At 48.9% G+C, this 25,500-nt stretch overlaps 1 protein-coding gene across 2 annotated transcripts in view; it reads left to right on the top strand.

Annotated features, from left to right (window-relative positions):
• Positions 1-25,500, top strand: part of DYNC1LI2 (dynein cytoplasmic 1 light intermediate chain 2) — an 843,150-nt gene that overhangs the window by 619,535 nt on the left and 198,115 nt on the right. For both annotated transcript variants that reach the window (XM_069653153.1, XM_069653162.1), the window contains 2 exons: positions 2,169-2,228; positions 3,566-3,607. In XM_069653153.1, the coding sequence (XP_069509254.1) occupies positions 2,169-2,228; positions 3,566-3,607 (102 nt within the window). The remainder of the gene's footprint in view (positions 1-2,168; positions 2,229-3,565; positions 3,608-25,500) is intronic.

Raw genomic sequence — 25,500 nt, 5'->3', positions numbered from 1 at the left:
TAAAAATTCACATTTTTTAAATTCCAAAGTCCTACAAATGTCAATCGGAATCTGACAGCACTTTAAAGAAGTCTGAGTACCTCCAAATTACCTAAACTCCTGAACTTACTTTTGCTGCGACCACTCGCTCTTTCTTATTGAAATTAATAGAACGTTGTAGAAAAATAGTTGAGAAATTCTGTCAAAAGCAAAGGGAGAAGAAATCCTGAAAGGGATCCTGTAATAGTGACCCTTTGTGTTGATACAATAACTTCATTTAGTGCTTTGTATCAGTGGTTGGCAGTATTGTATGTGAGAGGGTCAATAACCTGACTCTACCACAAGGGGATTGAAACCCTTCTCAGCCTGGAGTGGGAGGCCTACAAGGATGGAAGCCAGACCCAGTCCTATCCCAGAGGGGGTGTTGCGAATTTATATATATGATGTACCCATTGGCATCACTCGGTGTCTCTTAATGCAAATGCTTGTCAGGTTTTCTATTTTTGTTTCAGCTCCATAGTTAACGCTGCAGCCACATGTAGAAGCCAGCGGGGAGAGCTCAACCCACCAGTATGCGACGCCCAAGACCTCCATAGACTAAAAGAAACAACCCACTAAAACTGTACTTTACTTGTTGGAAGTCGCACCAAGGCCCCCAACACAAACGTGGACACTGCAATGTGGTCCGCCATTGCTAATAGCATGGTGGCCTGTGTCGCAAAAAGGGACATGGCTTAGTCCGCGATTGTAAAATTGGTTTGTATGCAACACCTCACAGGCAGGGAAGAGAAGGACATATTGGCCAGGGCCAGACAGTCATTCGGGGGGGATAGCAGGGGCATAAAGGCCTTGGGGCACACAAAGTTGTTGGTTGTTTGGTTCAGGTCGGAAGGAGAGGAGGTTCCAGACCAAGAGACCGCAGGAGGAAGGACGGTGGACAAGAGCATGAAGGTGAATTGAGTAGGTGAGGTATTGGTTAGTTAGTGCAAATGTTACTGTGTTGTGAATGTACATGCAAGATTAGGGGGTGATTTTGAAGTGGTTATGGGAGTGAAAGGTGCGTGACGGAGTAGAAGGTGAGTGGAGTAGTGGTGTGGGGGAGGGAGTAGTGTAGGAAGGATTGGTACAGTGGAAAATGGAGGCAGCAGGAGGAGTGAGACATCAGCAGGACAGAGAAATGAGACGTAGAAGTATCGGTGGGGTGGAGTTGGGAGAAGGAGAGTAGACGGAAGACAGTAGTAGAGAAAGACGAGAAGAGGTACACCCGGCCTCAAGAGGAAGAAAACTCAGTGGGGCAGTGTGTCCAAAGGCACACGACCAGATAACCTATTAGTCCCTAACAAGCTAGTAGTGCATGGATGCAAGGCCCTGAGGGAGTCGACGGCCTTTAGGTTATCCCTGCCAGCTAGCTTAGATATTGGACAGTAGGGGCAATATTCTTTTTATACTAACCTGGGGCTTGGGATGCCTGGATTAGGGTGGAAAAGTCCATCTCTAGAAGAGATGGCGAGGGATGGCCATAGCGCTGTGCTGAATAAATTAATAAAAAACCCTTGAACCATCTATGGAAGTTGGAGTATTCTTTGAGCCATCTTTGACTGTATCACTGTAAATAATGTGTGTTTTTACATAACTGCCCTCCAGATTATTGAATAGTTAATATGAATATATGACCAGATTGGTTCACCAACCTGTTGCACTGCTACTTGCCATAACGGACTATGCAGACAGTACATCTACATATCCAGTCCTTTCTTAATAATTGGAAGCAGTCACCCTCCAGATGTAAAATCAATTGATCACATCTTCGACTGATCTGGATCGACTCATGAATTAACATCAGACTTGTTTCTGGCATGTTGTAGGATCAATTTGTGAAACTTAAGTTGATGGGATCTGGTGCATTCTTGGTAGTTTTTTTCAGACCGATCTATTCATAAAGGTTCAGGGTGTCTCAATCTTTCGTATGTAATGGCCATCTTTCACTGCATATTTAATTTCTGAAGAAGCCTATTTCTGTTTGTGTTGCTAGTTTCTTGATTTTCGAATGTAATTTTCTCTCAAAAGCATAAAGTCCACAAATTAAAATTATATATAATTTGGTGGAAAGCATTCCCACAACATAACCTCTTCTCCCTATTGCTATGGATACATTTTTATGACCGATTATACATTCTTTTTTTTAACAGTTAGTCCACGATAAGGAGCTAGCGGCAGAAGATGAGCAGGTGTTTCTCATGAAACAGCAGGTAAGATGTGTGTGTGTGTGTGTGTGTGTGTGTGTGTGTGTGTGTGTGTGTGTGTGTGTGTGTGTGTGTGTGTGTGTGTGTGTGTGTGTGTGTGTGTGTGTGTGTGTGTGTGTGTGTGTGTGTGTGTGTGTGTGTGTGTGTGTGTACATACAGTGAGTATAAGGTACAATATTTCCACCTAAAATTGGTAATTAACTGTAGACCCTCAAGTTTGTTCATCCTGAAACCTAGGAGAGTGGGTAAACCACCTTCTATATCATATGTTTTGTCCTAGGTTCAAACTGATGGGGAGATCTCAAAATTGAGACGAGTAGAGGATAATGCAGAAAATGTTATGCCAAAATACGGTCTCCTGTCATTGTCCTTTCTACGGTGGGTCCTTGAGCTGCAGAAGAGTAACAAACTAGCACTTGAATGATATTTGCCATAAAAAGCTATTTCCCTGCAACTTTAAATCTCAATATTCCATATTGATTATTCCTGACATCTACAATGTTAGTTCATTTTTTTCACACCAACTCCTTTGAGTTTACAATTCCTCACTTTCACCTGCAGACCAGTTTCATTCCTTAGTCCTAGCTCATGGGTGAACATATGGATGTGCAGGTCTGATGCCCTCTGCATCAATAAGAGGAATGGATATGCATAATCCATGATACAGGTCACTGTATCACTCTTACCTCTTAGTGGACTTCAGTCACTTGGTAAGTGGAGTGGATTTGACATGGTTCAGCTAGGTAGGGAGTGTTTTAAATAACAGACAATGAAAAGTTGAAATGTCAACATGGACAGTTCCATTGTGTTCTATAATAGTTGCTCTGTGCCAAACGATACACTGGGGGAGAATACAAAGATGACGATTCAGTCTGATTAGAGCGAGAACTCTGAAGGGTATGTAAATGGATAATGAGCTAAAAGCGCTCTACTCCACCCCCATACACAATAGTTCTTTTAAAGTGCAGTTGAATATAGAGGTGTTGTTTAATAAAATCTGTCCTATAACTGATATGGTTTGTGTTAAGCACATTTAAGAAGTGTGGATTTGTAAGGCTTGCAGCACAGTATTTTCCATTTTGATATTGCCTTTGGTATAGGTGCCCCCGGATGGAGTAATTGTGCATTTTCTTTTTTGTTACTCGTTTTTCATTCAGTGCTGATAATTGTAAAAAAAACGTTTATCAGAAAAGAAAAACCATATTCATATCTACACAAAGTACAATTCTTTTTCCATTGATTATTCTCCCCCAGAATATGACAAAAGCTAATCTAAATGTTCACTGAGGAATGATTGTATCGTTGATAAACATTTGTAACTGTTTGTTACCTTGTCTTCACAGTCCCATCTCGCCAAGCAGCCAGCCACACCAACTAGGGCCTCTGTAAGTCTTTTTGTTGTCAAGGTTATCTATGCAAAACGTTTTTTAAAGTTGTGGGGTTTCTGTTGGGGTTTCTGTTAGTTAATGAAAGGCATTGGGTCTCCTAATTGTACCAGTAGAAACACTTTTTTGAAGAACCAGTTTGTACAATTAATATCTGTGAAACACAGGGAGATATGAAGTGGCACACGTGGTCCTTCCTAAGGCCCCCTGTGCCCCTAGCATCTGCAACTCTTTATTTAATATCAAGCCATCTAGTTTACAAGAATAACTGCTTTACTATATGGTAGCAAGACTGAACGTGTAGACTGTATGTGCTCTGTAGAAGGTGGATGGGATTGCATAGATTACCGCAATCACAAACATCCAATCTTAATAAATAAGGTCTTCTCACTGTGTGTAATTTATTTGCAAGATTTTGTGATCTTCAGATCACTCCCTGAGGCACAGATGGATTGCTTTCAGAAAAACAGGACAATTTGGGGGGCGCTGTTGAGCAGCCAACAAATATGGCTGCCTAGCCTTGGTGCTCCGTCCTACGGCGTAATTCTGGGCAGAAAGGTAGCGGCTCTGACCAACTGTACGAGCTGCGATCAATGTTTATGCTGGCTGAACGACTTGTGAGTGCTGTGGCGGAAACACGAGAACCAACGGACCCAGAGCACAGAGATCTACTCGCCGGACCGCAACTAAGCTGACACCGGGGGCGGAGGCCTGTGCGGGTGGCCTGTCTGAGGGAGGAGCGTGGGCCTGTTACCTGCCGATTCGACCCTGTGGATGGCTCTGCGCCCTCCCCTGCACTGCGGGCACCAGGACTAATCGTCACCAATTCCGAGACACCAAGTGGCTCAACCGAGCCACTCTTGTAACGCTGCCTCGAGAGGTACAATCTGCTGACCTGTCTCCCACCACCCCCACGCCGCGACACGCCGGTAGTCTGCATCTCGGCGCCAATCACCATAATGAGACCGGTGGAGGACTGGAGCGGCCTACACACGGAGCCGGCCCGGTACCAACGACATCCACACTACTTGACTGTCACAGCCAGATCAGCTGTGGCCTTCACGGATTTGCCGGGTGATGGAACGGGGCGGTCCACTACCAACTGCACACCCGCGGCCTTGAACCAAGTGTTTGGAGCTGCGGCAAACACTCGACGATCTGAAGGTGAGCCTTCCTAACCCAACTCGCCACCTGACCCTGGCATGCTCCGGCAAACACATGCCCACATATAGAACCCTATCAATGCAGCGCTGTGCCTGGGCCACGGGTGCCTGCCTGCCTGGTGGAGGGAGCACTGCCTGACTCTGTACCAAAGCGGGATTCTGGTGACTGCAACACAGACCCCCATACCACAAGTATCCCTGGAGGAGGCAGACAAATGCAGTGAAGCACTTTTATACATCATCCCAAGAGTGGGTATTGTGATCTCCCTCTGACTGCCACAGGAAAGAGACACTCGGTACAGACACGGCAGTAGCCACCCTGTACGCTTCAATCCATACGACACCCGCAAACCGGCACCCAACGACCGCGACCTTAGGTCAGGTGCCGGACCGCGGGCCCGCACACAGTGCAGACACACGTGGACACCCTAGGGGCGCATCCCTCCAAATGCGCCCACACAACACGCCCTTGCGATGGTGTCTTTTGGCTGTCAGCATTAACAGACACAGCCAAATACAACCCTGAAATTCTTCTTCATCAGGAATCGCCAGATACTGCGCCTGGACTGCACCGCCTGGTAGCGTCCGTCCCGCCCACTCATGCTGTAGCCCTGGCCCTAGATCTTCAGTTTGTCAAGCGGGGACCCATATATCTTAAACTGGCTGTGGGTGAGACTGCAGCCTGGTGCGGCCACTTACTGCAGCCTGGTGCGGCCACTTACTGCAGCCTGGTGCGGCCACTTACTGCAGCCTGGTGCGGCCACTTACTGCAGCCTGGTGCGGCCACTTACTGCAGCCTGGTGCGGCCACTTACTGCAGCCTGGTGCGGCCACTTACTGCAGCCTGGTGCGGCCACTTACTGCAGCCTGGTGCGGCCACTTACTGCGCAAGTAAGGTTAACGAACCTGCAGTCAAGGGATGACCCAGATAAGGCAACCAACATCTGCACTGTGTCAAGCCTGACGCCTTGACACCCCTAGACCAAGCAGCTGAGAATTAAGACAAGAGACATACCCCTACGCCGCCTTAAGCCCAGCTTGCTGGACCCGTGCTGCACCGCCACTTCCGCCCCACCAAGCCATAACGTGGAGTCCTGATCATTGAACCGGTTTAATGGCACTGTTCTTCCTCGCTCATGGGCCCTCTCAGACGGCTCAAAGCCAACTAAACCCACGCTGCTGTAGCCGCATTCAAACAAAATCCCCAGCTCCCCCTGCCACAAACGATTATGCCTTGCTCCAGCGGCGGAAAGAAATCTGTGGCAATGGATATATTCACGAAGCCTACATTGCACAACTAAGCAACTCAACAAAAACAAACCACATCTGAACCCTCTACCTCATCTCTTGATCCCTCCCCAGCGCCAGACTTATCAGGCATTATGGAAGCAATGGCAAAGGTATTTGCAGCCGGGCACGAGAAACTCGACGAAATCAACGCTACAGTGGCCTCAATCAAATCACAACTGAAGGTGCTCTGATTACAGACGCAGAAGGGAGAATCGGCACCAATGAGGACAACATCTGCATGCTACAAGAGACAGTAGATACCCTCTCGAAAGATATGAAACTAACCAAAAACAAATGAGACGACCTTGAATCGCGCTTCCACAGAAACAATATTCGCATTGTGGGAGTTCCAGAGAATGCCCTGACAGGGAAGATTGAGCTGGATATTGAAAATCTACTCAAAGAACTCCTGGACTCGCCAGGCCTCTCTCCATTCTTCGCAGTCGAGCGGGCACATTGGGCATTGTCGCCCAAGCCGAAACCTGGAGGGTTCCCTAGACCAATAATAGCTCAAATCCTAAGCTACCGCGACAGGGATGCTATTCTCCATCTAGCCCGGGAGAAGAAAGAGCTACGTCTTGGATCTCAGACTATACGCATATTCTGACTTTTCCATCCCAGTCCAACTCGAACTCCGCAAATTCACTGGGGTCAAAAAGATGCTTCGAGAACGGAACATACAGTATGCCATGTTCTTCGCAGCCCGGCTAAAATTGCAATCCAGCAGCAAGCTGTATTACTCCTACGTCCCGTCCCCTTTCCTCCATACTTGTGGGATATCGCTCCGTCCTGTGGGACGGGACCGGAGCACTTTGTAAAAAGCATCCAAATTTTTCCAAAAATGTGTCCTTCCTCTCTTTCCTGCGCGGGGGCGGAGCCAAGGTTGGCGGGGTTATGGCCGCGTGCCGGGCCCCGCGCAGGAAAGAGAGGAAGGACACATCGCCCCTCAGTCCTTTTCTCCGCTCGATCGGGCCGGACGCACTTGCATCCTCGGAAGATTTTCTTCCCTGTTTTCCTCTCTGGCTCTCGCTAGCGTTCGTCTTCTAGTCTGTCTGTCTTTTAAATTAGATTTTCCAGACTGTTCTTCGTGTCATCGGCGCTTCGCGAGGGCAGATCCCCATCCTCTTTGTTTAGAGTGTTTGGGTCCGGAACACCGTTGGGACTCCTGTTTTTACTGTGACTCCCTTTTGGTCTGGGCTCTTCAGCGTCGGTTGGAACGGTGGGAGGAGGTGTTCCGACGCACTCCCCCATCTCATTTTCAGGCGTTCATCGACGAGAAGAAGAAACGCCCGGTAAGTTCTTTACTTTTCAGAGCACCGCGGCCGGGGGATACCTTTCCGGGTTCCTCTCGAGGCGGGAGGGGCATTGATCGCTCTGTCACCGGGGTTCGCCCTGAGGTGCCTGTCGGGCCTAATAATTCTACCGGAGTTTTCTCCAAGGGTCTCCCTAAGGGGCCTGTGTACACCGGAGTAACTTCCGAGGCCCCTCCTGTGGGGGCTGTGTGTAGACCCAGTTCTGCTGAGTCACAGGGTACCGGAGCTTGCTCTGAGGCCTCTCTTTCGGCTTCCCTCAAAAACAAGACCGGGGTGCGCCCCGAGGCCTTGGCTGGGCTTGTGTTTACCGAACGGATGTTCGAGGCCTGTGCCGATAAGGCTATTACCGGGCCTAGGCCCGAGGTCCCTCGTACAGAGGCTAAGGCTACCAACAGTTCTGAGGGGCTGGGCAGGGCCCTGTCGGTGAAAGCGGTTTCTCACCGTTCCCGCTCTTGTGGTGATACCAGATCTGTTGAGGGGGCAAAGAAGCAATGTTCTTCTTTTACCGGCAGTGCCGAGGTCCTTCCTTCGAAGGCTCAGTTGGCGGTTGGTATGTCGCAGAAACATTCCAGGCCTCACAGTACCGGCTCTGCCGAGGTTCCTTATGTTAAGGCTAAAATTAAGACCCCTGATCCATCGACGGGGACCCCTGCCTCACCTCACATGTCGCAGTTCCCCTCAGATGAAGAAAAAATGGTGGACATTTTAGGTACTACCCCCTACAACTACGCCATCGGCCCCTGGTGAAGGGTTCGGTCCTTTGGGTGAACCTAAGGTCACTTGTGCGTATCCTTACCAGCCCGTTTATGATTGGAACGCCCGGATGCCTCTTCCGCACAATGTTTCGTTGCCTGCAGGGGCGGCCCCTTTGATTTATGTGGATACGTCGGCAGAGGGCCCGGCGTGGCACCCTTCTCCGTTATGTCCCTGGGTTTGTCCACCTCATGAGAGGCCTCCTCAGGTTCCGAAGCAATCTCCTGAGGACGCTTTTTTCAGTAAATTTCAAGCGCTTATGCGCACCGACCCCCATGAGGGAGTATTTCAAAGGGCTTTTTAAGGAAATTTGTCCACCAGCGCTCCCGGCTCCACCCGTTCCTCTGGTGGTTCCGCCGGCGCCTCCTTTGCCCGTGGTGCCTGCCCCTGCTCTTCCGCCTTTGCCACTGTTGTCCCCAGTGGACAAGGCAGTGCCTGACACGGTTCAGCAGGATCCTGACCTCTCAGATGACCCTCAAGGCGAGCAGGACAACGAGGACCTCCCCCGCTCTGTTAGAGCTTTTCATGACCGGGTACTGGACATGATGAATTTCTTAGATGTTCCAGTTCCCGAGGCACCTGCTCCACAGGAGGGCGTGCTTTCTGGGGCGTTCACCCTGTCTCCTTTGGAGCGTACCGGCCTTTTCCTGCAGAAGGATGTTTTAGTCGATGTCCGAAGAGTCTGGGAGAAGCCACACTCAGGACTTTTTGTCAATAAAAAGATTGACGCGAGGTACAGGCTGCACTCTTCGGAGGAAGTGGCCTTGTCGTCTTGTCCACCTCCCTCCTCCACAGTGGTGGCTGCAGCCACGTTGCAGTCCAGACCTGCAGCATCCTCTTGCGCGACGGCTACTCAGGTCTTGGGAAAGGAGGACAAGCTCCTGGACTCCCTACGGGGGAAGATCTTTGCCAATTCGGCCTTGCAGCTCAGGCAGGCCAATGGCGAATTGATTTTGGCGGGAGCTAACATGCGGATGTGGAAAGGTCTGTCGGAGTTTGAGGAGCACATTCCGGTCGAGAAGTTGGAAGACTTCAGAGGTGGCCTTTCCGATGCCAGGGTCTTGTCCCAGGATCTCCTGGAGGCTGCGGCTCATCACGTAGACACCTCGGCTCGGGGCATGATGCTCGGGGTTGATACCTCGAGGCAAGCGTGGTTGCATGCCACTAAGTTTTCGAAGGAAGTGCAAGACAAAGTATTGGACCTTCCATTCGATGGTAAGGAGCTTTTTCATTCTTCTACTGATGTAGAGCTCTCCAAAACCAAGGATAGCACTCAGACGGCTAAATCATTGTCTGTTCTGGTTAAACCTCCCTTCAAGGCTCAAAGGCCGTTGTCGCAAGGGCGACCTTCCTCTGGTTTTAGGGGATTCCTCGACCGCAAGAATCGCAGAGTGGATACTCCTGCGGGGAATAACCGCCGTAGACAACAGCGTACGCGGTATTTCTCTCACTCCTCAGCCTCCTCATCAGGTTCAGGTGGCACCGCCACCGATAAACCTGCCAAATGAGGGTTTTCCGCGCTCACACGAGACCCCGGTGGGAGGGCGCATTGCGTCTCATTGGGAGGCATGGCAGACCATCACAGAAGACAGATGGGTCTTGGCAGGCGCTCGGGCGGGCTTCCGCTTACCTTTACCCACTACCCCACCCCTCCTTTTCAGCCGTTGGGCACGCCCTCCCTCAACGCCGAGGTTCAGAACTCCTGAACCTCAGGGCTGTGGAACTCATTCCCTTTGGGGAGCAAGGGGAGGGCTTCTACTCCCAGCTGTTTACGGTGCCCAAACCCAACCAGGCTGGCCTGCGCACCATCCTAGACCTTTCCCAGTTCAACCTCTTTCTACCCCAAGAGAAATTCAAGATGATCACGCCCAGCCAGATACGCTCCTCTTTGCAGATGGGCGACTGGCTCAGCGTAGTGGATCTTCAGGACGTGTATATGCATATCCTGATTTGGGCTCTACACAGGAGGTATCTCTGTTTCTCTTTGGGAGAGGAGCACTTCCAGTTTCGGGTGCTTCCTTTTGGCCTCAGCTCGGCGCCGCGTGTCTTCACGAAGATGATGTCAGTGATTGCGGCCTATCTTCGTCTTCAGGGTATCCATGTGTATCCTTTTTTGGACGATTGGCTTTTACGCAGCCCTTGTCCGCTGGCGGCAGCGGGCAACCTCCAGTCTCTCCTTCAGCTCCTGTTCCATCTTGGGCTGTCGGTGAACTGGCGGAAATCCTCCATGACATTCTCTCAGGACCTGATTTTTCTGGATTTTCGTTGGAACACGATCGACTGCAGAGTATACCTGACCAGGAACAGAATGGCGGATCTGTTGGCCACTTGTCAGATGTTTGCGCAGTCGGAGAGTATGTCGGCCTGGTGGTTCCAGAGGCTTCTGGGCCTCATGGCCTCGTGTGTGCTGGCTCTTCCTCTTGCTCGTCTCAAAATGAGACTGACTCAGATGGCCCTTTGGAATTCATGGCATCAGGCAGTGGACCCAGACGCCATGCGGATAATGATTCCGGATTCCATGAGAGTGGACCTGGACTGGTGGTTATCTCTCAGCAATCGGTCTGGGGGCACGGGGTTTCAGGACCCGGTCCCTATGGTGACGATCACGAAGGACTCCTCCTTCCTCGAGTGGGGTGCGACATTAGATCTCCTTCAGGTCTCGGACCTCTGGTCGCCGCAGGACAAGCTCCTGCACATAAATCATTTGCAGCTTCTGGCGATTTTTCTGGCGCTCAAGACGTTCAGACCTCTCATTGTCAACAAGGTGGTCCGCATAAGAACGGACAATGTGGTGTCAATGTGGTGTACTACATAAACAAGCAAGGGGGAACGAAGTCTCCCCCTCTCGTGGATCTGGCCATTCAGATTTGGGAGTGGGCTGTGCTTCATGGGGTCTGGCCGCTTGCAGTGCACATCCCGGGCCGGCTGAATGTCACCGCGGATGCCCTCAGCTGGCGGACAGTGGTAAGCTACGAGTGGGAGTTGAAGGCGGAGACCCTATCATGGATTTTCTCGCTTTGGGGCACACCGGAGGTGGACCTCTTCGCCACAGCGATGAACAAGAAGCTTCCTCAGTACGCCTCCAGAGGGGGGCTGGGAGCCTCCTCTCTGGGGTGACGCACTCGAGATCCCATGGCACAACATGAGAGCTTAAGCCTTCCCGCCTCATCCTCTGGTTCATCGAGCAATTTGGAAGTTGAAGAGTTCTGTCAACTGTTCTCTTCTACTGATGGCTCCGTGGTGGCCGGCCAGGTTTTGGTGCTCAGAACTTCAACACCTGTCAGTGTGTCCGCCGATCAGGTTACCAGTAACTCCCGGTCTTCTTCACCAAGGGGAACAGCAGATGTGGCACCCCTCCCCACAATCGCTCAGCTTGGCGGCATGGTGCCTGAGTTCAGTTCTTTAGAGCATCTGAATTTGTCTGCGGATAACATGCGTATTATCCAGGCAGCCAGAAAACCCTCGACCAGATCTCGGTGAAGAGTAAATGGCTCAGGTTCTGTCATTGGTGTCTAGAGAAGAAATTGGATCCAAGGGGGGGCCACGGTTGACACGGTGTTGTCCTTCGTGTCCTCCCTAGCAGAGTCAGGGGTTCATGTTCTGTCATGCAGGACTTACCTTTCAGCGGTCTCTGCTTATCTTTCTACGGATCAGTGTTCGTTTTCTCCAACTAACCCAGTGGTAAAGAGGCATTTCGCTGGTTTAACACGCCTTTACCCTCCAGTTCGCAATCAGCACCCGCCATGGGACCTGAATGTTTTCCTGACGGCGATGTGCCATAAACCCTTTGAGCCAATGGCTACTGTGGACCTCAAGTACTTGTCTTGGAAAGTGTCCTTTTTGGTCGCCGTCACATCGGCAAGGAGAGTGAGTGAGCTCCAGGCATTGTCGGTGGAGCATCCTTTCTTGGTCTTTCACAAGGACAAGGTAGTCCTTCGAACTAATCCGGCTTTTCTGCCGAAGGTAGTGACCGAATTCCATTTGAATCGATCGATCTCCCTACCGGTCTTTTTTCCGAACCCCGCCTCTGAGGCGGAGAGGGTTCTACACTGTCTTGATGGCCGAAGAGCTCTTAAGTTCTACCTGGATAGGACTTCCGAGCTTAGAAGTTCTTAACTTTTTGTGACTTTTGGCAACCCTCAAGGCAGGCGTCTAAGGCAACTATTTCTAGGTGGATTGCCGCCTGCATCACTGAGTCTTTCACTATCCAAAAGCTGAAACCTCCTAAAGGTATTCATGCACACCTGGTGCGGGGCAAGGCAGTTGCGGTTGCTTTTCAGAAGTATGTTCCCTGGGAGTCCATCGCTAGGGCAGCTACTTGGACCTCTCCATCTGCTTTCTGTAAGCATTACTGCCTCGATATGAGTTCTAGAGGTGATGCCCAGTTTGGTCAGGCTGTGCTGAAGAACCTTTTTCAGTAAGGGGTATTTCCATCCACCCGCAGTTCCTGTAAGGAGTGCTTGGGAATCTCCCACAAGTATGGAGTAAAGGGGACGGGATGTAGGAATATTACCAGGTTACTCACCGTAGTGACCACCTTACTCCTAGTCCATAGTCCCCTTTCCTCCATACGCCCGCCCGCCGTCCCCTCTAATAAGGTTCCTCTGTTATTGGGTCTCTGACATGGCAAAGAAAAGGACTGAGGGGCGATGCGCGGGGCGGAGCCAAGGTGGGCAGGGTAACGGCTGCGTGCTGGGCCCCGCGCAGGAAAGAGAGGAAGGACACATTTTTTGAAAAATTTGGATGCTTTTTACAAAGCGCTTCGGTCCCGTCACACAGGACGGAGAGATGTCCCAGAAGTATGGAGGAAAGGGGACTATGGACTAGGAGTAAGATGGTCACTACGGTGAGTATCCTGGTAATTCTTCACAGTTCCCAACGAAGCGGTTAGATTTATCGAGGCGCAAATCCGGATGTCTGATCGTGAGGAAGGCCCTGTAGATGGAGATCGTTGACTCTAAATATCATATGCAGTGTGACTCTGACCCTATGTGTCATTTCAGGTATGTGTAGATAGTATTACTTGATAGCCGCTTACCGTGACACTAGCTATGGCTGGGGACCACATCCCCAGCCCCTCCCCCCCCCCCTCTAATTACCCCCACTCCCCCCGATGCGGCATACGCCGGACGGCAACAGCACTCCCGCTTGCAGTTGCTTATGTGAAAAATTTAGTTTTAACATTACCATAGCCCAGTTGGTGTACAGGGAAAGTTGAGGCAAGAAATGGGTGGGATACATACACTGCTGGGTAGGGGGTAGCAGTGAGGGTGGTGGGGGGGAGGACAAGCAGACACGAGGCCTCCAACTGTACCCAGGAGCAACCGGGGCACACGTTGCGCTACACATTGGAGGGGTTGGGTGCAAATAGTTAAAACGTAGGTGCGAAGGAGTGGGGGGCTCGCCTCAGACACATTTAGCGTAATGGTACACACGAAGAGCCATGATTGAATAAGAATGAGATGGCACAACAGGTGAAAGTGTTGAGCTGGAATATCCCAGGACTAGGCACCTTCCCCAAAACCCGCAAAATAATAGCATATGGGCACAGACTGAAAGCTAACCTCCTTTTCTTACAAGAAACTCACGCTACAGAAAATGCATGTCGTAACATTGCTCCCACATGGGACAGGAACAGGTACTCTACGTCTTACTCCACTCAGTCAAGAGGAATCGTGATGATTATTCATAAATCCCAGAAATTTACCGCCAAAAAGACCCACATCGACCCCGAGTGAAGGTACATAATACTGCACTGTATCCTTGAAGGTCTTGAAACCTTGCCAATAAATGCATATTGGCCAAACATAGACTCCCTGGAATTCTTTGACCACCTTAGCGACATACTTGCCAGATATGCCAGAGTACCACAGATCTGGAGGGGGGGATTTCATGAGTTTAATTTTGGATCGCACACTGGACATTACTAACAAAGCTCCACGTCCACAAACCGGGGCAGCCCCCCCTTTGACTAAGATTTTACCTTTTACTCATCGGTACATGACATATCATCCCGAATAGACCTCTTCCTGATCTCTAGCTCTCTAATGGGGAAGGTAATAGATGTGGAAATCAGACCTCGCACACTATCTGATCTCTCCCCGCTCCTTTTAACCTTAAAATTCAGGGACGGCCCAGCGAGAAGTACATGGAGATTGAAATCTGAAGCTCTGCAAGATAGTGTTCCGTGCAGATATTGAGGCTGGGGTGCTCAAGTGTATTATTAATAATAATAATAATAATATTAGGAGGGACATCGATCAATCTGAAATGAAACTCAAAAACCTATAGCAGGAACACACTCGAACCCTAGATCCGGCAACACTAGCACAAATCCATGCTGAGCTTGAAAGATTTGATGCCCATGCAAATAGGGAAACTGGATACTATACCCATCCGGCCATGGCCAAGGAGATACAGAGAGGGAGACAAGCCCGGGAGAACCTTGGCAAGAGTGGTCCAATCAGAATAAGGCGGGGAACAAGTGGACTACATACTAGATGCTCATGGGAACAATATGTGAACTGACTCTAACGGTGGTAACGGTATTCTGAGAATTCTATCACACATTATACACAGCCCTCCACCTAAAAGGGACCTTGCAATTCGAACATTACTCCAGAAAATGTCACTACCCACTCTCAGCCCTCAAGCCAGCGGAGACCTAGAACTTCCCTTACTCTGGAAGAAATTGTGGCAGTTATTTCTGCTCTCCACAAAAGCAAGGCCCCAGGCCCAGATGGCCTAACGGCCGAATTTTATCTGGAATATGCTGCGGCACTGTCCCCGGTTCTCCTGCCGGTATGGGAAGAATCCCTACAATGCCACATACTGCCCATATCTCTAAGAGAAGCTGTGATCACTGTATTTTTAAAGCCAGATAAGCCGAGTAACGAATGTGGCTCCTACAGGCCCCTCTTACAAATTTTGATACCAAAATCTTTGCCAAAATCCTGGCCAACAGGCTACTACCATTGATGCCCTTCCTGGTCCACTCTAACCAAGCCAGCTTTATGCCCGGTAGGTCAACTACACTTAACATTAGACGCTTGTTCAATATAATGGCCAGGCTGGACCCTGATGCGCAGGCAGTGGGGGTTACAATTGATGCCCAAAAGGCTTTTGACATTGTTGCCTGGGACTACATGTTTTTAATACTAGAAGCGATGGGCATTGGACCCAAGATGCTGCAATATATCAAACTCTTGTACACACAGCCAATGGCGAGGGTACGGGGTCAAATCCCACCTCCCCACAATATTTCAGCTGAAAAGGGGAACCCGACAAGGGTGCCCCTTCTCCCCATCCTCTTTTCCCTGGCCGTTGAGCCTATGACCGAATACATCAGGGAATACCATGGCCACCATGGGATCCGCCTGTCGGGTCTTTCCAAGATCATCTCGCTCTACGCGGACAATGTCCTACTGTACGTTAGGGACCCCTTGGCCAACCTATCCCCCATCATCCAAGAAATCCTACAGATTGGCGGAATTTCAGGCTGTGTGATTAACACTTCCAAGTCAGAGATATTCCCGCTCACTGATAATACACCCAGCTGCATGGTAGTGTCTCTTCGTTGGTCACCTGATGGGATTAAGTACCTGGGAGTTGTGGTATTTAGGTCCCATGCGTTACTGCAGCAAAAGTACACTACACTTCGTACATACACCGAAACCAAAATTAATAAATGGAAAGCACTCCCACTGTCTCTGGCTGCCAAATTATCATTGATTAAGATGATACTCCTCCCCAAGATTCTGTACATATTCACCAATGTCCCAATGTGGCCAGGGAAACCCTATTTCTCTCAACTACACGGTCAACTTGCACAATTTCTGTGGCATTCTGGGGCGGTGCGCAAGAAATGGTTGGACATGACATACTCTTATGAGAAAGGGGGAATCACTGCTCCTAACCTAGAGATGTGCTGGACTGCAGCCCAGGCCCAATTTGCCACATTCTGGTATCCAATGACAACAACCCACCCTCCCCCATACGGCAAACTCAATACACTAGCTGCGGGTGAATTGGACCTCAAAACACGAATATTTAACCGACATTACCAAGATGACTGCCCATTTGACCCCGTCATGTCCACATTGCGTGCATGGCGCACAATTCTTTCCCTCACGTGTTCTGAAAGACCCTACTACAGCTGGCTACCCCTGTGGAAATTCCCTGACCTTCAACCAATGTGGGATAGGGCAATTGTCATGATGCCTGCTCCCGGGGAGCCGGTTCAAGCCCTTCGTCCCCGAAAGCGGACATCCAGTCCCCAAGGAAGGACCCAGCAACCCCATATAGGGGCCCTTGGACAGTGTCCTGGCGCCTATGGCGCCAGGCTCATAAAAGACATCAGTCCTGGCGCCATAGGCGCCAGGCTCATTATGGAAGTGCTTGGGTGCACTTACCTGATGCAGACCATGCTGCAGGATCCCGGCCTCCTTGAGGCCTGAAAGGAACTACTTTACCTGTGGGACTAATTTACCATCCGGGCGTGGTCGGGGAAGGATACATACCTGATTGGAGGAAGGATACATACCTGGAACTTCTTCCAAGGCTATTTAAACCCCACCCGAACAGCCACACGTGCTTCGCGTTGTTCTGCATCTAGCAGCTGGACGCTCACGGTGTCTGCTCCTGCATCCTGACTTCTGCCACGCCTGCCAGCATCCTGGATCACCTGCAAAGGAAAAGAAGAAGAGAACAGAAGAAGGAAAAGTCCTTACCTGCTAAATCCGCATCCCGGAGACATCTCGCCGACAATCCTGAAAAGGAAGACTTTTATTTAAAAGCTCATTGCGTCGATCGCTGCAGCGCCGCATTCCACTCACCTTAACAGGGCGCCTCCATGTTCAGCAGCGATCATCCGGATTCGCAGTCACGCCCCAGCGCCTAGGGAGAAAAAGACCAGAACAAAAGGTGAGAGAGAGAAGGGAATAAGGAAAGCTAAATCTCCATGTTAAGACTTACCTGTTGATTCATTCCCTCTTCATTTCGGGTCTGCGCCGCATCCTGGCATTTCCGGACCCCGGCCCCTAAGGGGAAAAAGAGACATCAGCGTTAATGAGCGAATGAAAAGACATTACCAAAAAAAGCTCATTAAAGACTTACCTGATTTCTACAAGGATTTCACCTCTCATCTCGGGTCTGTGCCTGTTCCCCAGCGTTCCGTACCACGGCCCCTATGGGGAAAAGACACTAGCATTAGTACATTAATGCATGGACACAAAGGGAACCTCTTATCAAAAAACTTACCTGGAAGCCAAGCAAGTTTGGTTCTCACCAATCCGAAAATCCAGTGAAGTAACTGGATACCAACGCGCCGCTGCATCAGAAGCAGGATGGAGAGCTCGTCCTTCCAGACCCTAAGGTGAGACGCTACGAGGAATCACAGAAGGGTTTCGAGGAGGGTGAGAGGGGAAAGTGGGAGGCTGATTGCATTACCCCGCAGACAGTTAATCCCCTATTTTCGCCTACAGAAGGATACTTCTGCGAGCCAGACAAGCCAGATTTGGGAGCCCGGTCCAGTCCGTCTTCCGAACCCTGCGCATCACCTTCGAAGAGGTCACAGCAGCGCGAACCAGGCCAGCATCTCCGTGGGAGTCAGGTGAGCGTTACAGCAATCCAGATAAAATGGGGAACTTTGGACTACAAGACCTTAGCCGAAATTTTCCCAGAGGGTAAATTCATCATTCCTTAGACTATGAAACTGGGCCATGGGAATTCAAGCGTGGACCATTTGCAATAGTCTAGGCTCCGCGCGGCTGGATCTACCAGATGGCCTTCCTACCCAGCTGAACCCCCATAGACCGCCTGCTTAGCCTATATAGCTAATTCCGGTGATTGTAGACTCATCCTATCAGCGTTATATAAAATGTTGCAGGACCTCACCGTCCCCCTGACCCACGAGCGAGACAGGCTTGGTCCCAAGAGCTAGCCCTGGAACTCTCAGACAAGCAATGGACTCGTGTGTGTACACACACCAGGAAAGTTTCTATCAATTTCAGATTCAAATGTATACAATTTAAACTTTTAAACAGGCTCTACTACACCCCAGCCAGGCTATCCAAAATGTCCGACTCTCAACCATTTGTATGCCCTAGATGTCGACATACACCAGCGGACCATCTCCATATATTATGGTCCTGTCCAAAATTGGTTGAATACTGGGCTCAAGTAATAGGAATGATGGAGCAGAGCAAAAAACAGAAACCACACTGGAACACAACCCATGAGCACTCTCTTTGGCATATAGCCGACGATCCACAGTATATTCGCAGGAATTGCATGCATAATAGCCAAAAGGACCCTCCTCCTACACTTGAAAGACAAACACCCCCCTCCAACCCCCACCCGGAGGGATTGGCTGACCGCACTGACCTGGGTCCAGGAATGTGATAGCTACTTTCCCTACCGGCTCCCGACCCTTGGACGTATGGGCAGGCTTTAGAACCTTTCTTTGTAACGCGTAAGATGAAATCTGTATTGGTATATGTTTCCCCTTAATGTATCACTGCATGTATGATGTACCATGTAACTCCTTATAACATCCTTGAATACAATGTTGTATGTAACGTGAGCTAACTCCTCTACTCCTGCTGTTCCTTCTGCCAGAATTAAATAAAGGTTATAAAAAAAATAACAGGACAGTTTAACCAGTTCCCTCTGGAATTCATTATTTGGTCCTGTTTTATTTCTAATTCCTAGACACAGGCGTGCTCTTGGGAAGTTAACCCCATGCATTACAGTCTGAAAGATTTCAAATGGGACACTGCAAACTGTTGGGGCAGAGGAAAGCAATATATACTTGACAATTGAAAGCAAATATTTTATCTCAAAGCCAGGAACTCTAAGGATGTGATGGGAATTGTTCACTTTTACAAAGGAAGGGCTCATAGCCCGAAGGGTAGGAGTGAAACACTGATATTGAAAAATGCATTTCTAAGGGATTGTGTCCCTGTTAGGGATAATTCTCATGTATGTGCCGATTCCCTTCAACCTTAGAGACCCCCAGCTCTTTTGTTGGACCTTTTTCTCACTCCCCCCATGTATTTTGATCTGATTTGGCCTCTGTGTTTGCTTTGTTTTTGGAGTGTGACAAACTCCATAGGCATCTACCTTTTTGTATTGACACACAGCACCTTCAGTGCAGTGTCACACAGAAGTCCTTGGATTTCTCATAAGGTTTAAAGGTTCCATGTAATAGTCACAGCAAAATGTCACCATGCAAATAATTTGCTGAATAATTGCTGTTTTTTCTGTAGACATTATTACATGGAACATGCCACATGCTGTGCATAGTCCGACATCCAGTGGTCACTGCAGAGTATTGCATCTTGTTTTTCGAAAGTCGAAAAGGGGACGTCGACATAGGCGTGTCTGTAACACTATCCCTATAGTGACGTGTAGTGTACCCAAAATCCCTCATGTATCGAGGTCCCTCAGATTGTGTTTTTCCGCCCAGAATACTGGTCACCTTAAGCAGAGCTCGTAAGAGACATTGCCATTGACTCGACCCTTGGTCGATTTTGTTAATTATTGTTAACTCATATCACCTCAAGCCCTCTTTCGACGGCCATTCCACTTCCCCACCGAGGCAAGATCTTTGACGGCGGTGGTTTTCGACAGATGGTGATCCTATTGGCGCTGCAGAACACGTGGCCCGGCCTCGCTGGCCTCCACTGTAGGGAGAGTGGGGGTCGGGGTGGACATTTGTTTCTTCTAGAATGCCTTTCCTTTTCTCCCCCCTTTCCTTCCGGGTCGTTATCACTGATTACGTCCTCAGCTATGGAGAGGACTCCTTTTAGATTCTGCCCACAGTGTAATGCCAAATTCCTGTGGAAGGACAAGCACAAGCGGTGCAAACGCTGCTTACCCCTCAACCACGACGAGACCGATTGCGCTGCCTGTAAGCTCCTTCGACCAAAAACTCTGAAGGAACGCAGGGTCAAAAGGTGGGCAGTCTACAGGATGTCAAAGTCTGATTCCTCGCCCGCTGCCGCCGAGGGAGATAGTGATAACTCTACCTCCGTAACGGAGGTTGTTGACCCCCCCCAACAGAGCGCTCTCACTCCGTGGCGTCTGTCCCCGGCCCGACAGGCACGGCTCCGACCCTGCTTTTGGGGATGTACACCTCGGCGATGCTGACGGATACGAACAAGTCACTAAGCACACAACCCGTGGTCATTCGTCAAGTAAATCGAAGAAGGCCTCAGCGCCAACGGAGACGCCGACACAGCCGGCTGCCTTCACCAACCGTAAGGGTCGGCAGCCCTCCCCGCAGCCACACGCGTGCCTAGCAACTGGGCCGTCTAGTACTAAGGGCGCTACCACTAAAACAACATCCGTCGAGACGCCTCGGAAGAAGGCGTCTGTCGACGGCAAGGTTCCGACTCCGCCGAAAACTATTCCCAACCAGCCCCCGACGGAGAATATGGTTGTGGAAAGCTTAGCCAGGATAGTCTCCCAGGACTCTCAGAAGCGGCTGGTGAAGGAGTCAACGAAGCCCGCTCCAAAGGTCAGGGACACGCCGAAACCTAGTAAAGGTAAGCTGGAACCTCCACCTAGGTCGAAAGAGAAACCCAGAGGTACTTCCTCACCGTCTGGCCCACGGGAAGGTTTCTCAGAGGACGACGGGGGTATCTCCTCCACTTTATGGGACAAACCTCAACGACTAGAGGCAGAGGAACAAGCCTTTCCGCCACTAGACCGTTCTGGGTCATCCCACTGGAATAGAGAGAGATTTGAATCCTGTATGAACAGGCTGGATAGGTTTGTGTCCACCTCTGTACACACTACACCTAAAAGGCCAAGGGAGGTATTCCCTGAAGACCCTAGAGCCAAATTCCCTAGACTTTTCGACCCACATGAGGAAGAGATACACATATGACCTCACTGAAGAGAATCCCCAATTTCAGGAAGAGGATGAATTCCTAAATACTGAGGATATACAAGACCCTGTAGGGGACTTTGAAGAACACCCCGACATGTGCGAGCCACAGCCTCGTCAGTCCCCAGGGGAGTCAACGGACCATGATGCTTTGGTTCTGGCCTCTCCACAGACTACGCCTGTCAGAGACCCTTCACCCGTGGACGATCAACCCACATTTAATGCCAGGCTAAGCAAGGCGGCAGCACACTTCAAATCGATATGGGGAAGGCTACCCCAGAAGTCGATTTTGTTGAAAGAATAATCGAAGAAAAGCCACCTGCTAGCCAAGTCATACCTCGCCTCCCCTCCATCAAGAGACGCCTCGTTCCCTCTTTATCTACACCTGCCTTAGAGGTGTGAACCCACGGATCGAAAAGCTTTTTAGCCCCTCACCCTCAGATCCCTTAAATATTAGGGGTCATTCCATACCGGATTCTCTGGTGGTGACCACCACGAGAAAGAGGACGAGGCTTCCGCTGTCCACCAGTGAGGCACCTCCCGATAAAGAGGGGAAAAAGCTCTATGCTTTAGGGAAAAGGATTACATCCTCTGCAGCATTCGCCACGCGTATTGCCAACAATAGCACTGTGTTGGCTAATTACGCTGATGCACAATGGGGCCAATTGCGTGAAGGTCTACAAGAAGTCCCTGAGCCCTTTCGTACCCGCTTATTGCTCACCGTCACAGAATGCACTCAAGTGAACCAAAGCATCATCAAGAATACTTTAAATGCTGCGGAAATGGCTGGCCGTTCCTTAGTCCAGGGCGTACTCCTTAAAAGACATGCATGGCTCAGAAACTCAGGTTTCAAGCCAGAAACACAGGCGTCCCTCAACAACAAACCCCTTGAGGATTCCAACTTGTTTGGTAAGGCGGTTGATGATGCACTGGAAACAGCTAAGAAGGAGCACGAAACATTAAAGACCCTGGACCAAATCACGAGACCCCCCCCCCCCCACCCCAGATAAGCGAGATATGGCAAGAGGCGCTTTTTTCATGGCCAACGACAAACAGCAATACACCTCAGCAAACAACTGGTCCTCCCCTCAGGGAACCAGTGCTTATAACACAGTATGCTCAAAGAGGACAACGTCGTGGCAAGGGAAGAAGTCGGGGCCCTACTCCTAGAGACTCCCCGGCTACCACCACCAAATGACACAAAGATTCAGGTCCCCTCCCATGCATCTCCGGTCGGGGGCCGTTTAACATAATTTCTGCAAGCATGGGAGGGAATTACCACAGACTGTTGGGTACTGTCAACAATAGTCCACGGTTATTGTATCGAATTCTGCCGGACCCCGACATTCAGACCTCCAAAGAGAAGACGTCTCACACCAGAACACCTTCTCATCCTTCAGGAAGTGGAATCACTGCTGCAAAAAGGAGACATAGAGGTTGTGCCTCTGTCACAGGTAAAGGAGGGTATTTATTCAGTGTACTTCCTTGTACCCAAAAAGGATCTAACCATGCGCCCTGTATTAGATCTGCGTCCAACGAACAAATGTGTAAAACCTCAAACGTATCGGATGGTGACGCTGCAGGAAATAATCACCCTGCTCACACAGGAGGATTACATGGCAACACTAGACCTGAAAGATGCATTCTTCTTTTTTATATATATTTATTTGTTGAATTTGATCAACCTTACAATATCAAAATACAAAGTTAATATACAAATTCATGATTTAAAACATAACAATTTCATATACACAAGTTTGTTATCTCATGACACAATACAAAATGATAAAACAGCAAAAAAGTAAAAAAGTGAAACCCCTTGAATCAAGAGGAAAATAGATCAAGCAAGATACAGCACCAGCTAGTTAGAAGGCCCGCAAAGCTAGAACAATGATTGAAAGTATCACAATAAATGAGTTCTTATTGACAATTCACAACTGATTGACACTGATCTTCATATTCATTAGGTTGACATTCTGCCAATGGGTATTCACCAAAGGTCAACATCAAGCCTCTCATGGATGACTAAGGTCATATATATTGTCTGTTTAGGTGCATTTCTAGTGCAACAGAGCAACTTGCATTTCCATCTTTTCTACAAAGATGTTAACATTTGACAAAATGACTACAGACAATATATGCCAATGCATGTTCATACACTATGATCCAGCTTCTGGAATTAACTGTAAACTTGTTGAGAAATTCACTGTAGCTAATTGAATCTTCGGTTGAGAGAAACTCAAAATGGTTGCCCAGCATGCTTCTTCACCGAGATTTCCCAATTGTTGACAATGTTTTGCAAAGTGCATTTATCTACGGAGCATTAAACAAGTGCATTGTGTTATCAAGTGCTGTAATGTTTCAGGCACCCCACTTGTGGAACAAAAGCGACAAATATTGTCACTAAGTGGTATGAGGCGCCGTTTGGTCAATACCTCCCGTGTATGCCAAAGATTAAAACGTAATCGTATGATGGCCGATCTATAAGCCGGCGTAGGAGATCTTAATAAGTAGGGTGGCAAAATTCGCAACTTTTTTGGTGGAAATCTAATATGGTCTCCTCCTTGATAATGCATGCATTCGTTACACGTGTTAATCCAATCAGCCCGGTATACATTTCTTTTAGCTTTATTGGGATGTGATATCAATAGATTAATGGATAGGTCGGCATTACCCATAATCTGACAGATCTTGTTTATCCATGTTGAAACAAATCTATCTTTGGAAGAAAACATGTATGCAGATTGTGGCCGTAAGGTGATCTTGTCATTAGTAGATAATAAGCATTTCCGAAACAAGGAACAAAGTCTCCAATGATGTAGTGCTTGGAGGGATACGAGACCCAATTCATACCTGATCCAGGCATGCGGCACACAACCAGACAGGAAGAGAATTGTTTTTCCAAAATTTGGCTTCTCAATGATCGAAAGGGAGCACGATAGTGCTCGGGGGAGTTTCTAGACCATATAGCGTAGCCGGTATCGCTTTTTGGTTCCAATAGACGCAAGCCGGTTTGATGGAGAATTTTCCAAATTTGGACATGATCAGCTTGGTTTGTGCTTTGGCTGTGTCGAGTTTCCTCTCCACCCACTCCAATTGGGTGTTGACATTGTTTGTGCCCTCAAAGCACATTCCCAGATAGGTATAAAAGGGTACTTTTTGTAAGACCACATGATTAATGGACCATGAAAAGCTCTTTGAGCCTGTCCTTTTTGGGGAATAGATGACTATTTGAGTTTTCTTGGTGTTGACCCTCAGTTGGTTCAGCTGGATATATGTCTGAAAAGCTGACAAAAGATTTTGAAGACCCCTTTGGGTCTTCGAGATCAGCACCAAATAATCTGCATACATCAATGCCTTAATAGTGTACAAGCCTAGTTTCGGAGAATCCGCTATAATCTCCCCATACACATTTTTCAGGTCATGAATGAAATAATTAAAAATAGAAGAGGCCAATAGGCAACCATGCTTAAGGACCCGCGCTGTATTAATCGGAGCAGACAACACTCCATCTAAGGAAAGCCGGACTCGGATGGAGGTGTCTGAGTGTAATGCATAGATGATTTCATGCAACGAGGACGGGCATTGGTCTCTGGCTAATTTTTCAAACAGCACCCTTGAGATGGAATCGAAAGCCGAGTGCAAATCAACAAAAGCGAAGTATGCTGGACATTTCATGGCTTGGCACTTGGCTTTGATGGCATTTAAGCAAAACAAATTGATATGTGTTCCCATACCTGGAACAAAGCCGGTTTGACAGGGATCACGCAAGGAATTGCGGTCGCCTTTTTTGAACACAGGGATGATAACTGAGGTTTTCCATGATGCAGGGATTAGGGCAGATTCCACTATTAGTCGGAATATATGATCTAATATGATGGCCCACTCATATGCGTTTGATTTTAATGTCAAGTTAGTAATGCCATCAGGCCCGGCTGCTTTTGAGGTGCTTGCTTAATTATCAATTCAATGCTTGAAGGTGAAAACTCCAGAGACCAGGCAGCTACACAAAATATGCCAGATTGTATTTTCGCAAAGTCAGGATTGGTATATAATTTATCAAAGTACTCAACCCATTTGTCTTCTCGGACAGCCATCAGTTGGATATCGCCTTGTGAGGGACCAGCATGATTATTCAGAAGCATCCATGTCTGGGCCGAGTTTTTATTTGCCATGGCACTATCCATGTGCTCGCTGTCGTGTTGGTACATTAGATATTTTCTTGATTTGACCCAATTTTTGTAGATACATTTGGCATGTTTTATATCTCGCTGACAACTTGCCAAACCTGCAGCTATGATTTTTTTCCTTTGTTTCCGATAGGCTGAACGTGCAATCTGAATATCTTGGTCATATATATGCCAATGCTTCGTATGAGCTTTAGGGGGACCACAGTAGGTATTAGTGAATGGTTGAAGTAGCTCTGTGTAATGTAACGGCCTTGCTGCTTTGGCATTTTTCATCACAGTGGTTCTGTACGCTG

The sequence above is a fragment of the Ambystoma mexicanum genome, chromosome 1p (genome assembly GCF_040938575.1).
Source record: "Ambystoma mexicanum isolate Mex_15411 chromosome 1p, UKY_AmexF1_1, whole genome shotgun sequence".
In the NCBI taxonomy this organism is placed as follows: Eukaryota; Metazoa; Chordata; class Amphibia; order Caudata; family Ambystomatidae; genus Ambystoma; species Ambystoma mexicanum.
This window is presented reverse-complemented; position numbering and strand designations above follow the sequence as displayed.